Below are 21638 nucleotides of genomic sequence, written 5' to 3'. Positions count from 1 at the left end.
CGTCGTAAAATTCGTAAATATCATAGCACGTATGTCATAGAACGTTAAAAATTTAAATAAATGCATATTAAAATATATATCTCAAATAAAATGATAGGATTTTTTTTCGATAATCCAATCTATTTAAAAGCAGAATAAAAAATATCAGTTGCGAGCAAATGTAGCGTTACGTAACATTGCAGAAGGAACAATATGACGAGCGGATTTGTTTCATGTACGTATAGAGATTTTCCAACGCGATCCCGTAACTGATGCAAACCCACGCAGCTTTTCCAGTATTAACAATCGTCACATTGGCAGTTTATCTGGTGAATTTTCTTTCTCTCTTTCTTTCTCCCCTCCAATCTCTCTCTTTCGCTCGCGTAAATGCGGATATTTACAAAAATACATACGCGAAAATTTTTTGTTCGAGAAACGGGAGAAACCTGTACGAGTAGCGCGTACCTTTATACACCATCTTTCAAATTAGCATTTCAATTTGCCGCGTAGGTGTCCCGCGTGCTGCAGCCGCGAGTCAAACGAGAACAATCGAGCTGAGCCGAAGCCGGAGAGTCGAGTCGTCATCCGCCACCTGACATTTTCGATGCAAAGCCACCGACGGTGAAGCGGGGAAAACGTGACATTTACATACATATATTGTATATGTATATATACATATATACCCGGCCCGAGAGCGTGGCGTTTGTCGTGTCATATATCTGAGAGAGAGAAGTTCACGGTCCAATAATCTTCCATCGCTACTTTTCGGCTGAATTGTATCTGGTGAATCTCGTCGAAAGTTTGAATTAAATTTGATGATAGGTCTCGAAGTTTACATCGCCAGAAAATCACTAGCTTCAAGAGTTCAAAATGCGAACAAAATAGTTGAGTATTAAGAAAATAATTTCTATAATAATTTCTACTAATACAGAAAATAATGTTATGTTTTATTTATTATATGTTAAATAAATTTTATTATTGATTCCATAATAATTCTAATAATAAATAATATATAAAATTAATTTTATTGTATTGCTCTTTCTTTCTTATATTTTTTTTTAAGTGAATACTTTGCATTATTTATCAGTTAAATAATAGACAAATAAGTATTAAAGTATCAAACGAGAGTATTGATTTAAATTTGATAAGTATTTTAAAATCACATAATATCGCTCGATTCTCGTTAATTCCTGTTAACATCTACAATTTTTCTTACTGCTGAATTCAGTTTTCGATGTGCATATCTATACAAAAAAAACGTAACATTATTTATATTTTTATTTTCACTTATACACAAAGATGTTTAGTGTTTGGAATCTAAACTTGCAAGATTTACAGTAATTTGAATCCGTTTAATCTGGATTAAATTTCATCGACGTTCAATAACAGTCTTGAGATTGAAACAGCTGTTCGCTTTATCAGTATTGTTTATCAGTAACACTGTCGTAAATTAAAATCAATTTTGTACATACGTACATAGTTACAACGCGACACTTTTTCGTTATATTTCGTTTAGTATTTTTTTATAATCATATTGTTTATTTGTCAGCCACGTATAAAGAAAGTATTTAATTTTTTTAAATATTGATAGTCCTAATTTATGTCTAATGAAATCTAGTTGACCTCAAATATTATAATTTTGTTGATGAATTAGATCCCTCCATGAATAACGACGTCAATTACTCCGAAAACAAATAAATAATTTCTTGAAATTCAAATAAATTGAGAATTTTGAAACATTGACGTCATATTCAGCAATAATAAAATTCGAATAATATATAAGTCAATTTGAATATTAAAAATGTTTTTTTTCCATATAATTAGTGAAATAATTAATGTAAAATATGCTATCTTCATATAACATCTAATTTTCTATGTAACATATTATATTATGTAATCCACGTGATATATGCAAGTTATTAAATTATCCAATTTATTCTCTAGAAATTTTCCATTTGATTCATGAATATACGAATGGGGAAAGCTATAATCCCTGTACTCATAAATATAAATGTACATGTATTATAATATTATTTTATAAATATAAATGTGCATGTATTATAATATTATTTTCCTCATCAATTTCTACTTGTATTTTAATTACACACCTGTTTCTCTCTATTTCACACAACTATCCAATAAAATATATCACACTTTTCCCGCAAGAACTAGAAAATGATTATTGTTGGCATCTTTACAGCATTAAATTATCCTATATTCTTAATTGCCACCGATATTTACCTCATAAATGATCGACGTTTATATCTCTCCACGACGTCGTTGTGTATAAAAGAGGAATGAGCGAAATGATCGACAGTGAAATATATGACGAAATAAATGTCTGGGATATAAAAGTGATCGAAAGCAACCGACGATGTTTCGTTCGTTTTAAATGCTCGACTTCAATTAACTGCGCAATGAGAAAGAGAGAGAGAGAAAGAGAACATACGTAAGTTCCAAGTTCTATATACATACGGTAAGAAAAAGTAAATGCGCCCCATAGGCGTCGCGAATCTTTGGCGAGTGTTATGCTATAGCTATATAGCAGTACGCAATTACTTTGATTGGCGGCCAATTACTGCGACGTGACTAGTTTACTTTTAACGAAAATAAATAATTATCGAAATAAAGCTCTCGAAGCGCCATTCGTTATTATATTTTCCCTATCGTATACGTTTATGCATACATATACATAAGATTGGCAGGCGTGCAACATTGATAAATCATCTTGAATTTGTTAATTATTAGTGCCGTCTTTTCTAGTTAAACCTCAAGTCATGTGTGATAAGCATCGAAAGCGAATTTCAAAGTTGAGAGGATAACACGAGAAAGGCGTCGCTAATCCCATGATAAATTATTCAAGATTGTTAGCGAGAAAATGTATTTAAATAATCCTTTGACAGATTGAACAAAACTGTTAATAAGTGCTTCGTTCATATATAAAATGTATAGAAAATCGTATGAAATTTAAATATCTATTCTTCTTAAATCAGACTAAACGAAAACTTATTTTAGTATCTGTTTATAAATACATATCTTATATTTTTCTCCGCATATGTATATATATATATATATATATATTTATTTTGAATAAGGGTGACTGTATATCTTTTTAAGACTCTCTGATATCATCTTAAAATATCACAATTTAAAATTAAAAAAATGTTAACAAACGAGAAAAAATCTATTATCCGAGATAGCGGATTATTTAAATGAAAAATCGTTTAATCGCCGAATTCTCTCGACATTTTAATCTCGGCACGTGCGACCGATTATGGCGGAACAACGGGTCTTCATTATACGAATAGAGCTGGTACGTAACTGTTATCATTAAGCACACATACACAGTGCGAATACGGAAGCGGGATGAAACCGCAAACTGTTCCTAGCGTAGTTCCTAGCATATATAGAGGAAAGAAGAAGAGAGAGACTCACCTTAAAGCTCGCTGTGTGGTCTTCATCTTCGATGAGCTCCTTATCTTCTCGCTCCGAATGGTGATATTCCTTCCTCCTCTTATCTCTCTCTCTCTCTCTCTCTCTCTCTCTCTTTCTCTGTCTTCTCAGCTGCTATCCCACGAAAATTCGCACTTGCGAGAGGTTTGTTGCGGTATATCGCGATGTACGTTCGAAACGAAACAGTTACACAGTTCTTACTTCACTCGCGTAAACGCACTTCAAATCACACGCGAAAATGACGGAATTAATTTCATTCATCGAAACCGCGAAACACTACGCATAAAAAAAGTTACACTCGCGACGCGTCACTATATGTCATCACTTTTTTCCACGATAAAGATTATCCTTTCCCTCTCGGAGCTGTCGCAACAGAATCCAAGGATTCAATTGGGCGATTTCGCGCTTCGACGCTTAGAAAAATGTCCCTGGGTCATCCTTCTCCGAGGTTCTCTCTCTGAAACACAAATGCGAGACACAGCTGGCGGATGATCGACGTCTTCGCAAAGGAACGCCGCGAATTAGATCAGTGGGACTCGCGAGCGACCGAGAAAACTTGGGTCGCGAGCGGCGAAAGGCCTCGTGTACGCGAGCTGTCTCTCCTCTATCCTTCTCCACCTTTCCTCGTTTCTCGACGTCTTTTACCTTATCTCCCTTATGCAAACCTCCCAGATTTTACATATTCGTGAAAGCACAGTAGTCGTCTTATCGCGTTATTTGACATTTCTCGAGTGTTTTCGCAGATGCCCGTCTTCTCTAACCTCACTTTCCTTCTTACCTTTCTAACCGACCTCGTCGCCGAGATTCGCGCGAATCGGCATCACCCGCGTATTTGTTTGATAAACACGATGCGCGCGCGACGAGGAAAGTCGACGCGAGCATCGCTAACCTATCGCGTTACTCCGAATTTCGAGAGAAAACCGTCGAGCACTCGCTTTTCCGAATTCGCCGGCGACATGATGATATACACACATAAACGCGCGCGCGCGATAGGTATATATCGTCGATATTTATCGCGGATTTTCGATCGATATTTGATCGAATTTTTAGAATCGATATAATTGACGCGGGCAACAATCGAGACCGCGAACGTCGCGAAGTTGGCGCTGACAGGTCGCGCACCTGTCACCAATTCCCGCGAATTTCCGGGCATAAATTCTAATATGCCGGGTGTAAATACATAACGATACAATGTTCAAATATACAATTATTGTATTATTCTCTTCCAGATTATTTCTATCACCTGACAGGTCGCGCACCTGTCACCAATTCCCGCGAATTTCCGGGCATAAATTCTAATATGGCGGGTGTAAATACATAACGATACAATGTTCAAATATACGATTATTGTATTATTCTCTCCCAGATTATTTCTATCACCTGTTCGCGATGGCGGATATCCTTCGCTTCCTCCTTCGCTTTTCGAGCGCCGAAAAAGATGCTCGAACAGGTGCGGAAGGCACCTCGGTTCGAGTAGAGAGGCGACCGCAAGCCTCTACTCCGGAGTCCGGCGCGAGTATATACGTCCGCGAGGACTGGTTTCGACGACGCTCTCCCCCGACCGGCCAGACTACTTCGGGAGGCGATAGCACGGGACGGCGAGCGCCCGGAGCGGCTGACGCGCGAGCAAGACGGAGAGCGACTGGCGCGAAGAAAGAGAAGAGAGAGAGATGGCGGCGGTCGCGCGCGCGCGCGCACGCGCGCGGTGGGTCCCGTTCCACGGAAAGAGGCTTATTCCACCGAGCGCGAGGAAGTACTGTTACTTAGATGGGGCCCGGAGGGAAGGAGGGAGGACCGGGACGACGCGACCCGCGCTGCATGTAATTTCGTGAGACAAGTAGCGACTTTTCTCTCGGACGAAAAGGGCCACTCGCGCGAGAGAGTGCAACACCTGTGCATACATATACAGAATCTTTGTACCTGTTTCACGAAGGCAGGTAGCGTCCGCGATGACGTTTCTCTATATCTTTCCCTCTTGTTTTTCTTTCTTTTTTCGAAAGACGCGAATTACCGATTGTGAGGATCGTAGTACGGACTTGTAATAATTTTTCGGAGCATCGATATATCGCGCGACTAGAGAAACACAAGGGACGGTTACAAAAGGAGGGGAGAAGGTAATGCGGCGCCACTGCGTCGTCTGTAAACAAACTTGGTCTCGCACGCGGGCGAATGTTTTGAGTATTCGGGAATGTTTACCTTGCGTGCTCCAAGCTCGTATCGTGTCGTGCGTATACATATACGCGTACGCACTCCAAACGTAACGGCACGATTCGCTCCACCTGTTTTAATCCCGCACCGTACACGTGCGGGTGAACGTGGACGCTCTCGACCGGTGATGCTTCCCTCTCTTTCTGCCCACGGCGTGTTCTCGTTCCTCGCCCCGTCGGCTCACCCACAGTCGTGCCTTGTCCACACACAAATCTTGGGCCTTCTTCTTCTTCTCTCTCACTCACTGACTTTAGCGCGGAGCGCGCGATACGATACGAAGCGTATTCACCGCTCGGCGGTCGCGGCTCGACTGAACGACCGACCACCTCCGCGTCGTTCCTCGTCGCGTCTCACTCTCGTAGCACGTAAGCCGGCGCCCCCTGTAAAGCAAGCAATTTGGAATGTAATTTATTGAATTTAAAGAAATATTTATTTCAATACTGCCTAATATGAATCATTTATTTCAAATTAATAATATTTATTTCATGTGAAAAATATTTATTTGTTTCAAATTTAAAACGTAAGACGTACAAAATTAACCAATTACATACTGAAACAAATTTATTGAATTTAAAGAAATATTTATTTCAATACTGCCTAATATGAATCATTTATTTCAAATTAATAATATTCATTTAATGTGAAAAATATTTATTTGTTTCAAATTTAAAACGTAAGACGTACAAAATTAACCAATCACATACTGAAACAAATTTATTGAATTTAAAGAAATATTTATGTCAATACTGCTTAATATGAATCATTTATTTCAAATTAATAATATTCATTTAATGTGAAAAATATTTATTTATTTCAAATTTAAAACGTAAGACGTACAAAATTAACCAATCACATACTGAAACAAATTTATTGAATTTAAAGAAATATTTATGTCAATACTGCCTAATATGAATCATTCATTTCAAACTAATAATATTTATTTGATGTGAAAAATATTTATTTGTTTCAAATTTAAAACGTAAGACGTACAAAATTAACCAATCACATACTGAAACAAATTTATTGAATTTAAAGAAATATTTATGTCAATACTGCCTAATATGAATCATTCATTTCAAACTAATAATATTTATTTGATGTGAAAAATATTTATTTGTTTCAAATTTAAAACGTAAGACGTACAAAATTAACCAATCACATACTGAAACAAATTTATTGAATTTAAAGAAATATTTATTTCAATACTGCCTAATATGAATCATTCATTTCAAACTAATAATATTCATTTAATGTGAAAAATATTTATTTGTTTCAAATTTAAAACGTAAGACGTACAAAATTAACCAATCACATACTGAAACAAATTTATTGAATTTAAAGAAATATTTATGTCAATACTGCTTAATATGAATCATTTATTTCAAACTAATAATATTCATTTGATGTGAAAAATATTTATTTATTTCAAATTTAAAACGTAAGACGTACAAAATTAACCAATCACATACTGAAACAAATTTATTGAATTTAAAGAAATATTTATGTCAATACTGCCTAATATGAATCATTCATTCCAAACTAATAATATTTATTTGATGTGAAAAATATTTATTTGTTTCAAATTTAAAACGTAAGACGTACAAAATTAACCAATCACATACTGAAACAAATTTATTGAATTTAAAGAAATATTTATGTCAATACTGCCTAATATGAATCATTCATTTCAAACTAATAATATTTATTTGATGTGAAAAATATTTATTTGTTTCAAATTTAAAACGTAAGACGTACAAAATTAACCAATCACATACTGAAACAAATTTATTGAATTTAAAGAAATATTTATTTCAATACTGCCTAATATGAATCATTCATTTCAAACTAATAATATTTATTTGATGTGAAAAATATTTATTTGTTTCAAATTTAAAATGTAAGACGTACAAAATTAACCAATCACATACTGAAACAAATTTATTGAATTTAAAGAAATATTTATTTCAATACTGCCTAATATGAATCATTTATTTCAAATTAATAATATTCATTTTATGTGAAAAATATTTATTTGTTTCAAATTTAAAACAAGACGTACAAAATTAACCAATCACATACTGAAACAAATTTATTGAATTTAAAGAAATATTTATTTCAATACTGCCTAATATGAATCATTTATTTCAAATTAATAATATTCATTTCAAGTGAAAAATATTTATTTGTTTCAAATTTAAAACGTAAGACGTACAAAATTAACCAATCACATACTGAAACAAATTTATTGAATTTAAAGAAATATTTATGTCAATACTGCCTAATATGAATCATTTATTTCAAACTAATAATATATCCATTTGATGTAAAAAATATTTATTTGTTTCAAATTTAAAACGTAAGACGTAAACAATTAATCAATCACATGCTGACAAAAATTTATTAAATTTAAATGAATAGTTATTTCAATACTGCCTAATATAAATAATTTCTTTAAAACTAATGATATTTATTTGATGTGAAAAATATTTGATATATAAGAAAGTCCTTTTCAAAACAGATACATATTTATCGGTTTCAAATAAATGATTTATTAGGCTCTGTATTGAAATAAATATTTATTAATTTAATAATTTTTTCGGTGCAATTAAATTTGAGAAAAATAATTGAATGTAATTGGCTAATTTCTTACGTCTTGAATTCTTATTGTAAATTGTAGACGCCGCTTAACTCACGAACCTCATGTACATGAGACAAATTTACTGTCTCGATTCAGATTCCGGGGAAACATTAAAAACTGTATTAAACATCACAGAATTGAAATTGTTCTTATAATGATTTCGATATTATACACTAAATGAATAGTGAATAAAACTACATTTCTGAGAATTGAACGTGATTTTTTTCGGAGCGATTTAAAAAGTCTCAAAATAAACGACGTTGTTTTGATATATGTTTTGAAAGAATGTATATGATTCGTTTCTAAAACATCTCTGGAATCAGAAAGAATATACGATTCGTTTTTTAAAATATCTCTAAAATCAATATTTATTATTATTTCTACCTAGTATATAAACGCCAGATATTGAAACAATTTTATTTTGTTTAAGCAAAATCTTCTGTTATAGCTTTTCTTTAATTAATACATCATATATATTCTTTACATAAGTATACACAGAGAGAATTTTCTTTTAGAATTTACCTTGAAAATCATGGTAATCATAGGACAATATGGTATTAATCAAAGAAACTCTTATAAAATTCTTCCAATACCATTACTGTTCCATAATTTTCAGAATGAATTCTAAGATAAAATCCTTTCATGTATTACTTGAATAAAGTTGTAACACAAGACTTTTTTCGATACAAGAAATAAGAATTTTTAAACACTACGTTTCTGAATAATAAATACTGATTCTAAAGATGTTTCAAAAAAGAAATCGTATATTCTTCCACACAGTGTATCAAAACAACGTCGTTTATAAACATATGTAAATATGAAAACAGATAAACTGCGCTTGTTCTTTGAAACGACTCTCGTTTAGGTTGACTCTTGCAATTTTAGAACGTCGATCCGCTGATCTTTATTAGGTACAGCAAAGCGAGAGAGGTGCACGCGTGTGTATACATACCTGCGCGTGTTCTCGCGTAAACAGTAAAGTAGGCTGTGCGCGAGAGCGTGAGGTGAGCGGGTGTAACCGGTTCCATGGCGATTTTTTCACGAAAAGTACTCGCGAAGCTTTATAAAATTGCACGTACCCTTTGTCGTCGTCGTTGGACATCGCTATATGCGTGTGCATTCGAACGCTTAATCCGAACGAGCTGTTTCGACGTTTGCGAGGCTCCGAAGGATGCGGGAAAGATGGCTTCATCCACATCATTTTTGCAATATTGGATCCCTCAGAAGACCGCAGCATTTTCTTCTCAGATTTCGAAATTGGGAAATAATATATAGTCTGCAAAGAGAAATAATATTTTAATATTTGTACATATATTTTGTTAAATAATTTGACATATATACGATATTGAAGAAACTATGAGAGATAAATTCTCAAGGAAATTTCATAATAGAATTATAAGAGTTTGGTGCACATTATTTAGATAAAATATGTTGATGACACAAAAAGCTCGCAGTAGCTTCTAATTGAAACTTGTAATTTTTTAATACAATAATGGAACAAATATGAATAAATTATAGCATTGTCATAATTAAAAAGATAGCAAAAGTTTCCACGTTAGTAATATTATGTTTTCTTGTAATTCATGTTTGTAACATGAGAGTAAATATATATCGTATCTAATAATCATGCAGTTTTGCTGATAAATATTTTATATCTTGTAACATAATTAGCTAAAATTAAGTGTGCAATATTAAATATATAATTAATTATCGATCAGTATTTATCTAATTATATAAAAAGTTATTTGATCAGAAAATTATTAAGCATTTTATAAGAAATTTATGTAAATGAATAAAAGATTAAATTGTAAATAAAAATTATTGTTCATAAAACAATAATTATTCATCAATTAATAATCAAACTAAAGTATTTAGAATCAAATCTATTGAATGACATCAATAAAAGTCGTGACTGAATTACTAAATCATATTATGCAATAAGATATTTAATTATATAATTCATTATAGTTTCTATTTAAAAAATCGATAAAACAATTAACTTTTTTACCGAATACTATTAATACCGATGACTATTGGTAACATCACACAACTATTCTCGGTTGGATAAACATTAGATTTCGAATTTTGTTAGCTATTTCGATGAAAGGTTTATACGCTCCATGAAACTTCGAACCAATAACGGAGATCCAGTGGCAATAATTGACAGCGAATTTTGTCATCGTGAATATATCCTATTTCGTTGTTTTCTGAAAACAATTAAGTGATACATCAGTTATTATTTTATAACTTTATAGGATTATAGAACGTGCATTATAGAATCAAATTTTATAACATGCAGTATAATGCAACGTATTTAATAACATTTATATTTATTTAATAAAATTTTCAATATGATGCATCATTAATTAGTATTGCAGAATATATATATATCTGCGTCAAAAGATAATTTATTTCGATTTTAAATTGAAAGAAGATTAATTATAAAATAAAATAAATTAATTAAATTAAGAATAAAATAAATTAATTTAATTAAGAATAAAATCATTACAATATACTACGTCTTAAAATTAGACAAAGAGATAGTAAAAAATTTTAGACGAAAAAATTACTTATTTCGGACAATTATAATTTCACTAAATAGATTTTCACTAATGGACCTAAATTTTTATCCAATTTTTAAAATGTTATTTATCCTTCATAGAATTATCTATTCTTGACAAAATATGATTACCTTGTCAAAAGAATATGCCCAGTGTCTCGTGATTTTAAACTCGTTTCTATTTTTATTGGTGCGTTGTTTGTCGCTTTATTGAACGAAGAATGAACGAATATTCAAGGGCGGCGTGCGATCTTTTGATGTTGCATTCAATAAATTGGGTCGTTAGAGATTTCGGCCGAGGACTGTATAACGCAAATATAATCCGGTGAATAATCCTCGTAATTCGACACGACGAAGTGTCTGCGCTCGCATGCAGCTTCTGAAAAATGAAATGAAAGTTTTTATAATGTTTATATGCGCATTCGCTACTTTTTCTCGCTGGTCGCAAAATATCCTTGAAAAATATGGGTCTTCGAAAACATCCCGGTCGACAAGGTTCTTCTTTGTCAAAAATAGAAACGTGAAATGTTAAGCAAAATACGGCCTTCACGTGGAATGTATTATCAACTTTTGAGAAACATTTATTATTCAGAACGTAGCTTTGCATACATACCTGCGAAGACCTACATGTTACGCCGATTATTATGTATGTGATTTTGTAACAGGTTGTTTAACATAATAACGAGTTCCGGAAAGTCTTTTATCTTATCAGTTGTACGTGATAACTCGGAACAATAAATCAAATATTATAATATAATATACTGATCGTTAAATTGCAGAATTGAATTGTTAATAATACCTAAAATCTATATAAGAATATTATATTTGATGCGCGACATTACCTGACCCCAGTAGCTCCTTTTCGCTAGTGCAGAAACTTTGCACTTACGGTGCAGAGTGCAGGTTAGACAGAGTCAATCTAGGTTTGTTCCTAGTTTGATCGACCCGGGATCGATCAATAACGTGCCATCGTGATTGGTCAATGACGTCATCGATCGATCTATGGCCGGATTTGGTAATAACTACAATTAATTAGTTAATTAGTTAAAGTTAAAAGTTAATAATTTAACTTAATTAACTTACAATGTATTAATTTTTGACATTAAAGTTATTAATTTTTTCCTAAGTTAAATTGTTTTTAATTTATCTGAATACCATAATTGTTTTTCTATAAGTTATAAACGTATATTATTTTTCGTTTAAAGTATTATTAATTTTTATGTCCATTTGTCATCAATTGTAATTACCAAAAAATATATTTCTATATAAGAATCAAAATTCCTTCGTTATTATAAATTTTAAAAGAATTAACAAACAAAATTCTAATTTAATATAAATAATGTTTTAAAAATTAACTTTTGATTTCACTTCAGTTAATTTAATCTTAACTTAACTTTTAAGTTGCATTTCCATGCAACTTAACTAAATTAATTTTATAAGTAACCAACTTTAACTTAACTTATTAAAAAATAATTATGGCTATAATTCACGGTAAAATATATATGTCACTTTGCAAGAAAAAAACAGTTGGCATCCCTTGTGACGCGAATCGAGTGAATTAAGCAATATATCGGGCATCGACGTGAAACTGTCGAACGGTCCAAATTGATGGAAGGCAGTCAAGTATCGCGTTGCAAATAACGAACATCGTACATCGAGTGCGCGACAAGTGATTTTTCCTACGCGCGAGATTTATTCGACCAACATGAATCGGGAATGTCGCGCGAAGTGTCAAACGGTTATGGTGTCGCATATTAATTCGCTTCGCGACTGAATGAACGTGGAAACAATAAAGCGAGGGTGGGATGACAAAGCGGAAAGCCGGTGAATGAACGAAGCCGGATCGCAGTAATTAATCTCTTTTTTTTCCTGCGATTTTCGTGAAAATAGCTGCGTTTTTTCGATCGTGACGCGCGAGTGTTCGATACGCGCGAATATATGCGGAACAGTGAGCGTTCGAATCATCGGGAGGAAGAATCAACTGTGCTGCAACGGCTGTCGAGGATCAGAAAAGGACAGCTCCATCAAGCTCCATCTTTCTCGCTCCAACACTTCGCTTTTACATGCAAATCGGGTAAGTCTATACATCAGCTATATATGAACGCTAGCGCCCTCTTGGTAAATAACAGGTAAATTAAAAAGGAGTTAAAGTAAGTATTGATGATAATGGAAGGAAATGTAGTTTTATCAAAAGCAAAACGCATACTTGTTTTATCGACGATCGGTCATATCGAAATTCTTCATTTGCCTGACAACCTGTGGAGACAATTTGAAAATTGACAACTTTATTATTTTTTTTTGTGTTGCTTTTGCACTTGTATAAAATTTTCTATAATAATTTAATATAAATTTTCTATAATAAAATTTTGCATTTCTTGGTTTGATTAATCGATTAATGCATCTTATCTTTTGTCTGATTTGGGATATTATTGCCTGAATTCAATTTGATTAATTTTATTGAAACATCTGCGAGAAACTAGTTTATTACACATAATTAACAGGTAACAATAATTAACAGCTTTGCTTAACTCTATTCTATTGTAACTTAGCTTTAATATATTTCGATGATTATATGCATATAAAATTTCTTCTAACAAATGCTGAAAGTACAGATATATAAAGTAAATATTTGAAAGCATGTGCTATACGATAATAAAAGTGTGCGCACATGATTCTCAAGAATGAGAAACGAGTAATCTTTATAAAAATGACTTGTTTTAGTTTATTAAAAAATTTTAATATGGTAATTAAAATTACCATTAAAATTTTATAATTGAAAGAAATATATTGAATTTAAACCTTTTTAAATTTTGAAAAATACAGAAAAATATATAATTATATTATATAAAAAATCAAGATATCATTCTTAAGGCCAATATTATCTTCCAAGATAAGATTCTTCGTATTTGAGACGTGTTATTATTGCATATTCAAACATGCATTAAATTTTGCGCGGCGGCAATTATTTGGGATCTTTGCAATTCGATTTTCTGTTCTTTCAACTTGAGAAGCTGCTTCTTCAACTCCAATTCTTTTTGTCTCACAGCCATTTTCTCCCTGTGTCGCCTCTCTTTGTTTTTCTCACCCACGACGAAATGCTTTGCCATTTCTTCGGTGAATTTGTCAAACAATGTTGTCAAAATTTGTTCAAAATTCGACGTCTCGTTTTTTTCACTCGTCGTAGCTTTCGCCAAACAGTCTTCGTGTTGTTGATTGACGGACAAGTTGCCCTGATCACAGGTACGTTTCGATGCAACCGAAGGACATTTCCTTGAGCTGCTCGGCGGATCCTCCTCATTCCTTTCCAGATATACGTATTTCCTCTTCTCGTCGAAAATCTCGTCCAAGGCGCGTTTGTGCTCCCACTGTCCATAATGCCTCATTCTACCGGGTTTTCTTAATCGCTCGCGAAACACGAGGTTTTTATACTTGCGTTCCAGGACTCGCCATTTGTTCTCGCACTTCTGCGCGCTGAAGTGATAGCCGAATCTGTGCATCTCCATGGATATCATCTCGAACATCCCTCGCAGACTCTTTATTTGCGTCGATTGGCCGACCTGCGAACGATACTTTTTGTACTGATTGATCAGGCATGTGGTGGCTCTGCTGGTCCATAGATTCTGCGCTACGTCGGCATTTGACGATATTAGATTGACACTCTCGAAATCTAGAAGGCTATTCTGTTCTTCCTGGATGTAACATTGAGAAGCTTCATCTTGTTGAGGTTCTATCTTGATTTCTATTTCCTCGTTTTCTGCAAAAAAAATAATATTTGAGAATATATTCACAATCGCATAAATATAAAAATATTTGTGTATGCAAATTTAGGAACATATTAATATTTGAAGATTCGTCATATTAATTAATTGTCGATACGTTTTCAGTATCTATAATAATTATGACGTGTGCATATCTAGATATACAAAAATAGTATTTGATTAAAAAATAAAATTAAAACCGGAAGCAAAAACATTTCCAACACTTTCCCTACGTTATATTTTAATAACCAAAGTTTTTTGTTCCGTTTATCATCGACAAATCACTACGCGCGCAACAATCGTGAATGCGATCCAATTTGAATTTTCCCGCGTTTCGGTAGTCAAAGATAACTCGTCTATACTCGCGTGACATCTTCGAAAATGCAGGTCGACGAAAGCGACAAAAGCATGTTTACGGATCGTTTGAAAAGCTGAAACGCAATGGTATCAAAGTGTGAAATGAAAAACAATTTCCATACCTTCGTGCCTCTCATTCTCGGCCATAGTAGACGTTCGCGTATCTCGTCGACGATGTTGCGATCGCACCCAGCAATTTGATAAGAACGTTGTTGTCGCCGACAGCGTCCGGGACTCTCATGTGGGTCCGAAAAACCTAAGGAAACTAGTTCCAAACCGGCCTCGATGTAGAACTGGTTCTGTACGCGTCACGAACGGCCATGTTTGCCCCCTCTTCCTTCCCCTCGTTCTTCGTCACGTCCTGTTCCTCGAGGAGAGACCATCTGCGCGATGTGGCGCGAAATCGGTCGATCGTCTTGCACGAGTTTCGAACGCATTCTGAACCGCAAGCGGGAAACCCGGCGATGCGCTTCCTCGATTTCAAACTTCGGTTCCGATTTGTTTCGCACAGATTATACCTATTGCGCAGACAGATATGAATTTGCGCAAAACTGTTTCACTTGGTATGGAAACCTGTTATCGAGCTAACTAGTTTTTAAGGGGAATGTTCGGGCGGAGATACTTTCTAATAGAAGTCGAAACATCGAGTAACGCAGCTCTCTGTATAAATGCATAACTTTTTGAATTTTTCTAAGTTATATGTATATCTAATGGAAAGATTATCGGATAAGAGAACGTGATTATATTTATCCCTAAATGTTCAATTAGGATCTTAATTTTGTACTTATTGAGATAAATTTATTTCTTATCGGTAGAAAGTGAGATTAGCGCGATATAATTTTATAATTATCGCGCACGCGAATCGAGAACGATATATATAATTTTCGTGAACTAATGAATATCTTTTTTCTTTTCAATTTATATAATTACTAATTTAAATCTTACCTTTCATCAAGTTATTAGCGTTAACATAGTAATTTTCAAACATTACGCATTTATGTTATATTAGATAAAAACCTTGATATATAAACAAAATTACATACTTGGTCTATTATCGCTTTATATAAAATGATTACTTTTTAAAAATAGACAGTGTGATCTGGAGTAAATTAATCCATTAAAAAATGTCAATTTATTACTGTTTTTTTTTTTTATACATAATTCTTAAATTGTGCCTTACGTGTTTATTACAGAATACTTGCGTAAACTATATTGTAATTTTCTTATAGATTGTATAATCTAAATATTAATTTTACACGATATACATATCTTCCGTTACTTGAAACTCCTCGTCACTTCTAACATTTTAAACTAATTTACGTTCTGAAAGTCTAACATAAGTAATTCCTCGCTTATGCACTTTTGATTATGTAATGCTTTCATGAAACTCGTGACGCAATCCAATAAGAGTCATTACTTACGCTAACCAGCAACTTGATGGACGAAGATTCTTGAAGGATTCTTTTTAATGAAAATATAACTAATTGAAGTAGAAAAATCGTATCATTATCTTTATATTTCTAGTACGTGAAATCAATCTTGTATCGATACTTTCATTCCGGTTGAGTCAAAGCATTCGCCCGGAATGCGCGTTAACGAGTTTCTTATACGGGCAATGAAGTGATTTTGCCTCAACATGTTCGGAAAACGAATAGTTGCGGTATAAACAATTTACGTGACGTATGGATGCGTAAGAACGCGACGTACCGTTCGCGGTTTACGACAACTTTTGTATCTCGTCAAGAAGGAATAAAGTTAGCGGGATTCCCGCATCGATGCAGTCAGAATAAAGAAAATAAATATCTAAGCATTTCTTAACAATATAATCGTATGGATTAACTTGAATCAATAATAATATTTGGAGAATCTATTTTATTATTATATTATTTCTCGATAAAAAGAATTTCATTTTTAACAGTTAAAACTTTCGATCATGCACATCAGAAAATATTTATAATATTTTTTATTAACTTGACAATTTACATTTTTCTATCTCTTTTATTTAAAAGAAAAGTTGTTACAACGTTGACATTTTATGTGTGTAATTAATTTATAATAAATTGACTTTTCTATTTTTTATATAATTTATGTAAAACTTCTTGACGTCTAGATCTTGAAACGTGAGTACTATCTTATGATTTTTATAATATTTAAATATATAAAATAAATATAAAAGATACGTATTCTTTAGATGCTTAAAAGACAAGTAATTCTTCAGATGTATGTGGTAAGATTTATTGATATCAGATATAAATACCTATAATAATTATTTTCGTAATAAAATGCAACTTTTTTATGATACATCTTGTAAACATTTGTGAAATACTTTTCTGGCGCAACAAAATTGAATCAAAATGCGCAACATCATTTAATAACAAAACGCCTAATCGTATTTTTATTCGCGTAATAACAGCAACCGTTGTATTTTCCTACGCGATTGCAACGAGATTAAGAATAAGGATTACGCGAAAGTTAGTGTAATATGAAAACGATTGAATCACGCAAGAGTAAGTAATCGCGGGCGATGTAACGATCAGCTGTACATAATCACACCAAGACAAACCTTTCACTGCGTTTATTAATAATTATGTACTCTTTTAACATACCTCGGACAATTGCCGAACTGTATACGGAACTTTTTGTATGTATAGTATGTAGCATTAAGGAAGAAAATAATGTGGCATTAAAGTTGATACAAACAAGATGGAGCAAATAATGTAATTTTCATAAAAGCTAAAGTACTTATTAAAATAATAACTTATATATTTGTATGCAATTTATAGTTGAATAACAAATCATTATTATTTATTAGAATTCTCTGTTTAAATTTGCAGGCTTTTAGAATTTTTTTATTTTATTACCTAAATATTTGATAAAAATTTATAATAAATTAAATTTTTCTAGAAAAAAATTTCGAATACAAAATCGAATACAATATCTTTACGTGAAAGTTTTTAGAATAAATTAAATCACTATTTTTCCCTAAAAGCATTTGCTTTAACTTTAAAGCGTATACTTTTTATATTATATAAATTCAAACTTTTTCGAATTTAATATAATTTTAATTACTTTTATCCGATAAAAATGGCATTCGATATAGTAATTTGACTCAATTATATAGCTTAACCAAGTATAACTCTCTGACATTACGTTGCGATTATGGAAAGGTATCAATCTTGACATACAAAAATTATGCATCAATTTACTTTCCCTTTGAATATCGAATACCTTTTAAACTTTAGATAAGAATCAAACATATTTCGATCATTTTAATTCTTATACACCAAAATAAACGCAGAAACTGCATAAGAGAAATAGAATTTTTAAAACAGAATATTTTGCAATCTTTATCAATATTGAATTTCATTATTATTTTAATACATTGGATTATAAAAATGTGCATCTTTTGATGTGCATACTTATTTTTGACAGGTTGCACAAACTAAATTTCTTCAACATTATGTATATAACTTTGATAAAATGATAAATGTATATAAATACCAATAAAGTAAAAATCCTGTAAGACAAGCTTTGATAAAAAAACTGAAGGATTGTATAGCTGTTGCAGCCGCGATTGTGTGCAGCTACTGTTCTCCAGGAAATTTATCGAGTGCTGGAAGAACAATATAGCGATCTCTATCACGTCGTGTATATTCTCGTGGAGCGTAATGCACGATGCGTTGCACGTTTCAGCGTGTGCATTATTGCAAATAAACTTTGTCATGATTGCGAGCGCCGACAGCGCAGGAAGCAGTCCATTTCGCGCGAGTCTCGTCTAGGGCAGAGCGCATGTAAATTACGGGAAGGAAGGGACGGCATAATAACACCTACGCGCGGATATGTGTAATATGTAGTCCACGATGGACGCAGAAAGCAGATCGGAAAAGACAAAAGCTGCATCACCCTTAACCGACGTCATCACCACGCCTTCCGGGAAATAATTTCAAGGTATAACGAGTAGGTAAAACGATCGGTCGTTCATCAGCAAAATAAGAGATTGCGCTAATTTATTGCTCAGGATAGAATTTTGTTGAAAAATTAAAATGTCTTATTGCAATATTGTTTATTGTTAGTGAGAATCTTTTAATGAGAACGGGATATTTTTCGAATTGTATTAATTAAATAAGATTTCTTTACTATATACATGCGCGCAGACTAAGCGGAAGCCATTCAACTGGTCCACATTCCGCGTTTCGGGTCATTGTACGTTTATCGTTTCGATGTGTGTGATCTTCGGATCTTTGTCACATCGAATACTTTTGAATCTTTAATCACGTTTCAATCGAATGCACAGATGAATTAAATGACGCAGGATCAGGAATGTTTAGAATAATATTTACCAAATCCATTTCTCGAATAAGAGAATGCTCTGCTGTATATTTCATTATTATTTCTATTTTATTGATAATTTCAAGAAAATAAATAATTAACAGATTCCAATGAATTTATATTTGAAGATGCGGAGGAATAATCACGAATTCTCGAAATCCACGTGTACACCCTACCGCAAGATGACATAAGGAATCAACCCTTAAAAGCCCGGTCGTCGCGGCAACAACCCTAGATTTCGATTTTTTCTCGCTCGCGTGTACTCGACAGGAGCGCCTCCGTCGTTCGCCGGAGTAATATCGCGAATCGGAGTGGTTGAACGCCGTCTGGAGCGGGAAACGAAGAGGGAAAGAGGAAGAGTGAGAGGAAGACACGGGAGAGGGAATGAAATTTCCGTTCGTGGAAGCGAGAAAGGACGATCCGGCGCGCACGCAGGAGGGGCTGCTGGTGCTTGCTCTCGCAAAAGAGAGAGAGAGCGACACGACTGGGCAGATGGTGGAGCGCGAGGTGGAGACAGGACAGGCGCTTTCGTTCGCCTTTCGTTCGTTCGGGGTTTTGTGTACTCGCGAGCGAGCGAGCGGGCGCGCGCGCGCGACCGAGCGAGCGGGCCGCGAACGTTACTTTCGATTTCGTCGAGTTCGAGGGAGCCGCCGGCTCTCCAGGAGGCGAGCACGCGAGTAGTGGTGTCTCTACCTCGCGACAGAGTGTATATCGTTCGCGCGTCGTCCTACAATAGGTAGAGCCGCTGTCAAAACGAGTGTCGCGCGCGTGATACTGTATTGTTGACGCACAGGTGTCTACGATTTACGTCAGAGAAGATCGGCGACAGGTGGTGCACAGTGGGAATGGAGAGACGTCGGTTTTCACAGAAGGCTAACAGGATCCTTTCACGAATCGGGCGATCGGCACGAAATACGGCGCACGAGAGCATGTATACCTCGGATATCACCCGGAGAACGTAATCTTGCACTCTCTTTCTCTTTTTCTCTCTCTCTCTCTCTCGCGTCACCGCCTCCCTCTATCGAATCTTATATCGTGCGCGCGCGTGCTTTGACCGTATGCTCCGGCGTGTCATCGATTTTTCGGCGATATTGTGTTAGACCCGAGTCTCGCCGGTCGGAAATCGCGAACGGGATTATGAGGAGGATTAACGGTAGCGCGTGAAGAGAGGCTGGTACGCGCGCAAACGAGGCAGTTGGTCGTCGTCTCGTGTTCGCGAGAGACGAAGAAGAAGGCGGGAGAGAAAGCAATACGCGGAGAGAGAGAAGGCGAGAGCCATCGACGGCGCGCGTCCAACATGGCTACCGCCGGCAGCAGCAACGCCGGCAACGAGGCAGCAGCGGCGACCGGCAGCAGCAACGTGCCGCAATGGAAGCGGGACCTGATCCAACGTCGTCGTCAGCAGAGCAAGGTCCTCGCGAACAACGGCGCGAGTGTCAAGCTGTGCAGCGCGGTGATCGGCGACCAGAACATCGTCGTCGAGGAACATTGCCGCGGCACGTTTCGCGCCTGCCAGCGCTTAATAACAACATCATCGGCAACGACGAGCGGCAGCGAGGACACCGCGACCGTCGCGGCTTGCGGCACCGGTGCTAGTGCCGACAATAGCGGCAGTGGCGCGCTGCTCTCGTCCCCCTCCAGCTGTCTCGCGCGAAGGCCGCCGCTGATTGGTGGCGCCACCAGCGGCGCCGGCGCGACGTCAGCGGTCGCCGACTTCGCGCCGTCAGTCGCGTACAACATGCGTCTCGAGGCGGACCTGTCGCTCTGCTCGGACGCGGAGGATGTTTTGAACGGCGCGCCGAACAAGTTCGCGGACGAGAGCAAGTTTTCCGAGTACGAGGAGGAAAGAGGTGCGCTCGCGAGGATGAGCGGCAACGAGATTCGCGCCGTCGTGACCGGGACAGGACGCGGGAAGGACATTCTCGGGGGAAATCGTACGAGCGGTCGGCGTCGACCCGCGTCGACGACCGGCGAGGACGCGGAGAGCGACAGCTCCGAGGAGCTTCAGTACGGGCCCGGGATCGTCAACAAGTTGAAGAGTAAGTATCTTAACCTAACTCTGCGCGAGACGAACAAGAGTCGCGCGTCCGTGCAGCGGTTTCGACGAGGCGGCCAGTCTCGAGGATCTTCTGGACCGCGAGGACGACGACGCCGCGTCGTCCTCGTCGACGTCGGCTCAGCATCCGGAGAAGCAGATCGCGATCGGACATCGGAAATACGCGAAGCGGAACAGCGGAGGCGGCGTCGTCGCCTCCAAGACCGAGAGGTACCGAAATGCCACGCGGGGCAACGACTCGATGAAGCGGGCGCGCAGCGTCGAGACCTTGATGAGGTACAACAGCGTGACGACGGAGGA

The 21638-nt window shown here is 35.6% G+C and overlaps 3 protein-coding genes across 6 annotated transcripts in view; 1 reads left to right on the top strand and 2 right to left on the bottom strand.

Moving 5' to 3' along the window:
- The window catches only part of LOC114935574 (uncharacterized), a 155573-nt gene extending 144356 nt beyond the window's left edge, over window positions 1–11217 (bottom strand). Inside the window, exons 1-5 of one of the 4 annotated variants that reach the window (XM_029308428.2) lie at window positions 10971–11217; window positions 10287–10485; window positions 9358–9554; window positions 5629–6020; window positions 3415–3889 (exon numbers count right to left, since the gene is read on the bottom strand). In XM_029308428.2, coding sequence (XP_029164261.1) covers window positions 3415–3440 — 26 coding nt within the window. In that variant the 5' untranslated portion in view covers window positions 3441–3889; window positions 5629–6020; window positions 9358–9554; window positions 10287–10485; window positions 10971–11217. The other 3 variants (XM_029308430.2, XM_029308431.2, XM_029308432.2) reach the window with 3 other exon arrangements.
- Window positions 11218–12433: 1216 nt separating this feature from the next.
- Window positions 12434–21638, top strand: part of bif (protein phosphatase 1-binding protein bifocal) — a 47886-nt gene continuing 38681 nt past the window's right edge. Inside the window, 3 exon segments of the mRNA XM_029308570.2 lie at window positions 12434–12912; window positions 19411–21389; window positions 21391–21638. Coding sequence (XP_029164403.2) covers window positions 20580–21389; window positions 21391–21638 — 1058 coding nt within the window. The 5' untranslated portion in view covers window positions 12434–12912; window positions 19411–20579.
- LOC114935674 (uncharacterized) lies at window positions 13277–15301 on the bottom strand. The gene is made up of 2 exons (XM_029308575.2): window positions 15076–15301; window positions 13277–14592 (listed from the first exon to the last, which is right to left on the bottom strand). The coding sequence occupies exons 1-2, from the start codon at window positions 15098–15100 to the stop codon at window positions 13769–13771; spliced, it is 849 nt and encodes a 282-aa protein (XP_029164408.1). The 5' UTR covers window positions 15101–15301; the 3' UTR covers window positions 13277–13768.

The sequence above is a fragment of the Nylanderia fulva genome, unplaced genomic scaffold (genome assembly GCF_048542155.1).
Source record: "Nylanderia fulva isolate GAGA-0341 unplaced genomic scaffold, ASM4854215v1 Scaffold18, whole genome shotgun sequence".
Taxonomy (NCBI): Eukaryota; Metazoa; Arthropoda; class Insecta; order Hymenoptera; family Formicidae; genus Nylanderia; species Nylanderia fulva.
The sequence above is the reverse complement of the archived record's forward strand: the minus strand, read 5'-3'. Positions and strand labels throughout refer to the sequence as shown.

Excerpts from the sequence above, each read along its gene's own strand:
- LOC114935674 (XM_029308575.2), bottom strand. The coding sequence starts at position 15,100 with ATGGCCGAGAATGAGAGGCACGAAG. Across the intron at positions 14,593-15,075 it reads CGAGAATGAGAGGCACGAAG|AAAACGAGGAAATAGAAATC; the intron begins GTATGGAAATTG and ends TTTTTTTTGCAG.